Raw genomic sequence first — 7,922 nt, forward strand, 5'->3', positions numbered from 1 at the left:
CCCCCAAATCTTTGGTAGGAGACCAGGGACTCCTCCAGAGGGGCTTCGTTTTAGGCAGGGAGAGTTCAAATGGTTTCCTGTGCCAGGGCCTTTCCTTTTATTTGGGGGGCTGGCTTGTCAACCCCTTCCCCCCAGCTCCCGGACGTCAGCAGGGCTTGAGTGAGGTCTAGGTTGCGCCAGTAACTTGGGGGCCTGGGCAAGGGGCCGTCATCCACTGCCGGTGATGCTGCTGCTCTTCCGCTGGCCTTCCTGGGGGTGGGGAGGCCCAGGAGACACCAAGGCCTCCAAGTGGCAGGCAGAGTGTTGGTGCTGGGGTGGGGGGCAACCTGGAACGCACGGCTTCAGAGGGTCTGCTCTGCACCGCCAGCTGTCCACACGGGAGTAGCTGGCTGGGGGAGGTAATCCTGGAGGCCTCTGGGCATCTCAGGGCTGTGGCTGCGCTGGGGTCCAGTGATAGCCGCCTCCCAGGATCAGGTACCTCTTTAACCTCAGGAGGGACCATCGAGGGTCCCCAGCCAAGAACCCCCTCAAGATCAGGCAACTCTACCCTCAGGGAATCTGGGGGGTGGGGGAGCCAGGACTTAACACACCACCACCACCCCACCACCCAGTTCAGACAGATTTGTACCTTCAAGGTATCTGTTGAGCCCCCCGGAACCCCCCATCCCACGTCGCCTGGTCTGAGCATACAGAGCCACAGGAAGCTCCTGTCCGAGTGGCTAGATCTCAGAGATCAAAGCTGCTCCCAGCCTATGCCACTGGGGCCCCACACCCCTGGCCCTTGTTAGCAATAACACTGTCTCCAGTCGGGCCCACTTGGACACACCATGACCTAAACCCTGGTGGCTGGTCCTCAACCAGCCCCCTGTCCACGTCGACAACAGGACCCAGGGAATAGCTGGCCCAGCCAATGTCCAGGCCACCAAGAATAGGGCCAGCATCCCCTGTTCCCAGCCTGGCAGCCCCAGGCCGCCACTGGCCAAGCCACCACTGCCCTCCCTCCTACCACTTGAGAAAGCCCATAGAGCTGATGGCGACCCCTGGTTGGGCAAAGTGGGTGGTAACCACGAGAGGCAGCTGCACTGTCTTACTAACTGCCCCCCGGGGTTCCCAGTGCTTTTACCTCTTGGGACCTCGGGCTCATCATCCTCCGTGGACTGGCTGGTAGGTGTGTCCACACCGCCGACTGGGGTTTGTAGCTGAGCCCAGATCACCATGCCACCAGGGATCCTCAAAGGCTCTGAAGGTTTGCCACGAAGCCAAGCCCCTACTCCCAGTACCGCGTTCCAGACCACCTCAATCGAGCAAGGATCACGATCCCCCGATTGTGTTGGTTTCTCAGAGGAGCCTGGTAGGGTACCTCCAGGTCAGCAGTTCAAAACCACCAGCCCTTCCGCGAGAGAAAGACGAGGCTTTCGACTCCTGTGAAGAGTTACGTCCTGGGAACCCAGAGGACAATTCTGCCCGTCCTGTCGGGTCGCTGTGAGTCTGGATGGACTCAGTGGCGCTGGGTTAGGTTCGGGATTTGGGTCGGAGCCTGGGAAAATGAAGCTGGGGCTGGGGCAATTGCAATCTCGTGAGAACAGCCATCGTGCCCAGAGACAGACAGGAAGTGAGCTCGGGCCCATAGGGTAATGACCCCCACACTTGCTCCACACATGGGACCCCCAAACCTTGGATCAGTAAAAATTTTTTTTTTTAATCATCTGAGAGAACTCCGAAAACCCAGGTCACTGCCGATTCATAACAACCGGACAGGACAGTGTAGAACTAACTGTGGGGTTGCGAGACGGCCACTCTCTCCAGCAGTAGAGAAGCCTCGTCTTTCTCCTACATGGTGGCTGGGGGTTTCAAACTGCCGACCTTGTAGGCAGCAAACCCAATGTGTAGCCACTGCAAAATAAAGGGAAACACAGCCAAGTGAGGTGCCCGTGGCCAGCGTGGTCGGCCTCCCTGCCCCCCGGCCCACCTTGATGATGGACGATACAGAGTGCCACAGTTTAACAGCCAAGCGTCAGGTACACGTAGGACTTGGGCCCCGGTCGGTCTGGCTGCTCCCAGGAGAGCCATGTGTCGGCGGCCAGATGCAGAGGCCGACTCTCACCCAACACTCCAAATGCTCGCCGACTGAGGAAATGACTATAAACTGAGTCTCCGGCCCTTTTTCTCTTCTGGTTTTTTTGTCCGCAGGCAGTTTAATCATTCAATCCTGCAGTCAGGACCCGCGTACCACTGTTGATGGCCTCGGGTTTGTCATGGGAGCCCTGTTGGCATAGTGGGTACGTGTCAGGCTGCTAACACCACGGTTGGCACTTCGAAACCCCCAACCACTTTCTCCTCTCAAGAAACCCGCAGGCCAGTTCTGCCCTCTCCTCCAGGGCCCCTGTGAGTCAGGGCTGTTGCCTCGCTGGCAGGGAGTTTGGCCGAAACACTGGAGAACCTAATAAGGCCATTCTGACTTGAACGCCTGCCCCAAAGGCGAAGGCCCTTCAAAAGCCAGCCCAGTCCCGCCCGCCGCCCTTTCCTCGAGGTCCAGCCCTGCGCCGGTGATGTACGAAACAGACACCGGCTTCCAGCCAGAGCATTTCACATAACTCTGAGGTCACGCCCCAACCAGACGGCCACTGCGTTGCTGTTGCGGTTTGCTTTTGCCCCGGTGGGCAGGCGTGGGGAGCCCCCTGCATATCAAGTTTGGGGGCCAGGTGGGTCTGTGCTCAGCTTCAAGTGGGAGGGAGTGTTTGTCCTGGAAATCTGGGAAGAAAAGGGCCCCAGGTTGACTCCGGGGTCATGCAGAGGGTCCAGGAAGTGCTGCCCGCTAATCCAGATTTCCCCCTGGGAAGGCTGTGTGCCTAAGTGCTTAGAAACAGATTAGGGTAACCGGACACTGGATTACTGGGGCAGCGTCAACACCCCACACAGGTGTCAACAAGCCCTTTCTCTGCCTGCAGACAGCAAGTGGCCCCGGCAAGCAAGCTTCCTTTGTGAGCAGATCTTGCCCGCGCTCCCCTGGAGAAGTCACGGGGCTGTCGTGAATCCCTGTGGTTCTGTTTGCATGTGCCCCCCTGAGGGCACCAAGCGCCTGCCCAGACCTAAGGGTGCGGGGTTCCTAAGGGTGCAGGACAAGGTCCTAGGGGTGGGGGTGGGGCAGGCTCACCAACCTCAAGAGCTACCTGGCAGAACCCCACTAGCGGGTTTTCCAGCCCGTGATGCTGCAGGGATTCTGCCAGGGTCTCCTGCCTTCGTCAACCTTTGGGAACCTCAAGGCCAAATCCATCCTGATTGGGGGGCCAGCAGTGCCCCAGCCCCCCCCCTTGCCTGGAGCCCACTCCTCTCTCCCTCCTAAGTAGTCCTTAACTACTCCCTGTCTTCCTTCTTTGTGTCCCCTCCTTGCCTGATTCTCTCCCTCTCTCTGCTTGCTCACTTCTACCCTTCTGACCTCAGGATCAGAAGTTCAAGCCCACCAGCTGCTCCCATGGAGAAAGACGAGGCTGTCTGCTCCTGGAAAGAGTGGCAGTCTTGGGAATTCACAGGGGCAGTTCTACATTGTCTGATAGGGGCGCTGTGAGTCAGCATCGACTCAATGGCAGTGGAGAGGGGTGGGCGCTGTGGGTTAGGCATTGAGCTGCTGACTTCAGGGTTAGCTGTTCAAACCCACCAGCTGCTCGTTGGGAGAATGATGAGGCTGTCAGCTCCTGAAAAATATACCATCTCATAAACCTTATGGGGAAATTCTACTCCGTCCCTTAGGGTTGCTGTGAGTGGGGTGGCAGCAGCAGCCCCCCCCCAGGGCCGCAGCCTCCACCTCAGTGCCCCGCCCCCCGCCCCTGGGCTGTGGTTGGGGGTCAGGTCGGAGGGTGCCCGGCAATCCCACATGCTCCCCCTTCTGTGACCAAGTCTGTCTGCGTCCGCAGGGAGGAGAAGGAGCGGTGGATCCGAGCCAAGTACGAACAGAAACTCTTCCTGGCATCGCTGCCCTGCTCCGAGCTCTCGCTGGGCCAGCACCTGCTGCGGGCCACTGCCGACGAGGACCTGCGCACCGTCATCCTGCTGCTGGCCCATGGCACCCGCGACCAGGTCAATGAGACGTGCGGGGAGGGCGACGGCCGCACGGCACTGCACCTGGCCTGCCGCAAGGGCAACGTGGTGTTGCTGCAGCTGCTCATCTGGGTAGGTGCCACGGACACCCCTACCCCTCAACCCCGCCACCCCATGGCCTGCTCTCCAGAGAGCAGCCCTCCCCTTCCCCAGGCCTCAGAGAGCCAGGCCTGTGGGTCATGTCCAGTCTCTCTCTGTCCTGCCACCCACCTCTCTGGACCGGGCCTTGTGTATGTTTCCATTCTGCGTTCTATACCCCTGCCCAGCTCCCCAGGGAACCAGACCCTGTGGGTGATCTCTGATCAGTAACCCCTCCCTCTACCTGGATCCTGGGGACCACTGCCCCTCTCCTCCCACCCCCTCAGAGAGCCAGCCCTGTGGCTGATCTCCAGTCTGCATCGCCCCGCGCCCCGTTCCCTGGAGAGACCCCTCTCAGACTAGCAGAGAACCAGCCCCTGAGAGTCCTGTCCAGCCTGCTCTGCGTCCATCTCCCTAGTGGAAGCCCATCTGGTCAGGTTGTCCCGATGATAAACGAACCGTAGGAGAGACCTCCGTCTGAAAGAGGGCGCCCTGGGGGCACAGGGAGAAGCACTCGGCTGCACACTGAAGGAAGGCAGTTCGAACCCACTAGCTGCTCCTCGGGGAGACGAGGCCGTCTTCTCCCACAGGATTCACAGCCTCGAGCACCCACAGGGGCAGCGCTGCCCTGTCCTGCAGGTGCACTCAGCCCTACAGCTAAGGATTTGAGGGTGTTTCTTCTACCTGATCATCATTTCCTGCAGGTCAGGGAGCCCTAGGGGTGCAGCTGCCAGGCATCAGACTGCTACCCCCAAGGGGTCAACCGAGACAAGGTTGTGTGCTCCTGGAAAGATTGACAGCCTGCACACCCCATGAGGCAGTTCTACTCTGCTCCCCAGGGTCACCGTCAGTCAGAATTGAGTCCAGGGCAGTGGGGTATTTTCAGGTTGAGCTTGAAGGTTGGGTGACAGTCGGGTCCCGGGGGGAGGAGGTAGCTGCTCAGATCTAGCATCTTCCAGCGCAGGGATGTGGTGTAGTTTATGTACAGCCCATAGGATGCCCTTCCTTGAGCACAAAGCCAGGGACTGTGGACAGGAAAGAGCCAGGCGTTGCCCTGACTCACTCCCAACTCTGCCTGTAGCAGCCGGAGGTGGTCCCACACCCACCCTTTCCCTGGGCCCCACGGCACCAGCCTCCAGCCACCGGGGCCCCAGAGCTGGCTTGGGCTTCAGCTGGCGCTGGCAGGGCCCGACCACCCAGAGCCAGACTAGCCTTATCTCCAGTTGGGTACCAGGCATGGACAAGATCCCCAGAGGAGGGCAGGAGGCTGACCTGGGGCCCTGGTGTCCCCACAGGCTGTACGAAGGGACTCACCGTGGTGCCGTGCACCCTGGGAGTTCTGAGTGTCAGGACGACGGTGTATCCTTACGACTGCCGTCGTGTCTGAGGAGCCTGCAGGTGGGGCAGTTGGTGTAGGGGCAGGGGCTGCTAACCACGAGCTCCGCAGTCAGGTGGTTGAGAGACAGGGCCTTCTACTCCCACAAAGAGTTGGTCTCCGAAACCCACGGAGCAGTTCTGCCCTGCGATGTAGGGTCGCTGTGAGCAGGAAGCTGCCTGATGGCTGTGGGTTTGGGTCATCAAGTGAGAGGGGTCTTCGTGCGTCTGGGGCCGTCTCTTTAACGCTTCCTCTACACGGAAAGCTACAAGGGACGTTCGGACTTCAGAAACATCTGACTTTCAATGCTCCCATTGACCTACAGAGCGACGTGAAGTCAGACCAGGCAGGGGCTGCCAGTCTGCATACCAGGCTTGCCCTGAGCGTCCGCGGCCCGTTGGGAACACGGGCTTGGATATGAGCGAGGGGGCAGCGTGCGCCTGCCCTGCTCACACTGGGCAGACTGCGTCCCACCTGGGAATGGAACGGGTGCTCGCTCCTGGTCAGAACGGAAAGCAGCCAGCGAACGTTCTCGCTCAGCCAAGGACTCCACGGAGCGCCTACGGGCGTGAAGAGCACGCGTCCCCTCCAGGGAATGTGCCCCCCCCTCCCCACCCGGGTCACCCATAGCCTGGTCCCAGGTCTGTGTCCACACTCAGCTATGTGCCGGGCACGCCCCTCCCCCTCCACTCCTCCTTGCACACCTCCACCCTTCTTTCCCCTCTTCCCCTTCTACCTCCCCTCCCCTCGCTGTTCCCCTGTCTCTTTCTCCTCTCTGACTCCCTCCTCCCTGCCCTACCCCCCACATTCCTGCCACACGCCGGTGGCTGCAGGGACACTAACGTGGAGTCTTGTCCACAGTACGGCGTGGACGTCATGGCGCGGGACGCCCACGGGAACACGGCGCTGGCCTACGCACGGCAGGCCTCCAGCCAGGAATGTGTGGAGGTGCTTCTGCAGTACGGCTGCCCGGACCAGCGCTTCGAGCTCATGGCCACCCCAAACCTGTCCCGGAAGGGCGCCGACCGCGCTGCCAGCAGTGGCAGGATGCCCACCATTATCTGACCGGCCCTGGGCGCTGCCCCGGACAGGCCCACGAGTGAGGCCTCTGCGTCCCCACTGCCTGCTCTCCCACCCCCACCCCACCCCCAGCCAAATGACAGCCCTGCCGGCCCTCCATCTGGCAAGGGGGGGAGGAGGCGGCTGAACCGATTCCTATTCCCTTGGCCTCCTGGCAGGAGGGGCCCTCGGATGATAGCACAGGACACACCCCCGGCCAAGGCCGCCTGGGGGGGAGCAGGGCATGGGAGTGGGGGCGGGCGGGCGGGCGAGGAGCTGGGGAAGGTGTCGTCCATGCACCAACCGTTAAGCACATCAGCCTGCCCGGAGCCCATCTCCTCTCGGAGGGCCAGGCGGGAGAAATCAGAAGCAAGCACAGTTTGTCAGGTCTGAAGGCCCGGTGATGGTGTGTGTCAAATCAGTTGTAGCTAATCTCTCCGAAGAGACTGCGGGCTTCATTACGCGCGGATAGCCGAGTTCGAGCAGCATTACCGCCGTCTAATAGAAGCTGATTAGTCGTCACCCGGAGAAGGCGTGTGGGCCGGGAGGTAGTGACGAGGGACGCTCCGCTGATTGCCGGGATGTGATTGCAATATTCTCGGAAGCCGTGCACTCTCCAGCGGACGCTGAGCCCTCCCTTCTAAACTCACCGTCGTAATTTAGTGTCTCTAAGTTTGCAGTCCAAAGAGAGGGCAGGCGCTGCTGGGTGTGCCCGGAGCGCCAACGCCCTGGTAGGAAAACACAAAGGGGAGAGTCATCGGGGCCACTCTGAAACCCAAGGGGGTGGTGGGGGTGACACCCCAAGTCCATGGAGGAAGCTAAATAGAAATGTCAGAGGCTAGCTCCCACTCCTCCATGCCCCCCCACACCCACTTTGTAAAAGATGTTCTCTGCCCTTCTGCCAAGCTGAATGGGGTGGGGCTCGGCTGCTCCAGGCTGCATGCCTCCCCCCACCCTGCACCCAACTCTCCACCTTTAGAAGAGGCGTGTGAATGAAGGAGTGCACCCGCCTGGTGCATCCAGAGCGGCAGGAGCAGTAACGGGGCTGGGCTGGGGACAGCATTCTCTGCTGTGAGCAGTTGCTTTCCCAAGGGGACCACTTGGAATGGGCTGCTGCTGGCACAGTTTACCCACTCAAGATGAACAGAGGATGCCGCCGAGGTGGGCCAGCGAATGAACAGATGGACTTGAGAACAGAACCGCGGAAGGGATGGGGGGAGAGGGCCGTGTGACACCTCCCATCTGTGGATAACCGAGAGAAAGGGGTGGTTTCCAAACCCAGACCCCGGGGGCTTGACAGAGGCCAGTCAGGACC

At 60.7% G+C, this 7,922-nt stretch overlaps 1 protein-coding gene across 5 annotated transcripts in view; it reads left to right on the forward strand.

Annotated features, from left to right (window-relative positions):
- AGAP1 (ArfGAP with GTPase domain, ankyrin repeat and PH domain 1) overlaps window positions 1–6,859 on the forward strand; it is a 416,730-nt gene extending 409,871 nt beyond the window's left edge. For all 5 annotated transcript variants that reach the window (XM_045295022.1, XM_045295029.1, XM_045295039.1 and 2 more), the window contains 2 exons: window positions 3,912–4,167; window positions 6,410–6,859. In XM_045295022.1, coding sequence (XP_045150957.1) covers window positions 3,912–4,167; window positions 6,410–6,613 — 460 coding nt within the window. In that variant the 3' untranslated portion in view covers window positions 6,614–6,859. The remainder of the gene's footprint in view (window positions 1–3,911; window positions 4,168–6,409) is intronic.
- Window positions 6,860–7,922: the final 1,063 nt, after the last annotated feature.

This window comes from Echinops telfairi, unplaced genomic scaffold (assembly GCF_000313985.2).
Source record: "Echinops telfairi isolate 266 unplaced genomic scaffold, ASM31398v2 ScPeMD7_3;HRSCAF=10, whole genome shotgun sequence".
Classification (NCBI taxonomy): Eukaryota; Metazoa; Chordata; class Mammalia; order Afrosoricida; family Tenrecidae; genus Echinops; species Echinops telfairi.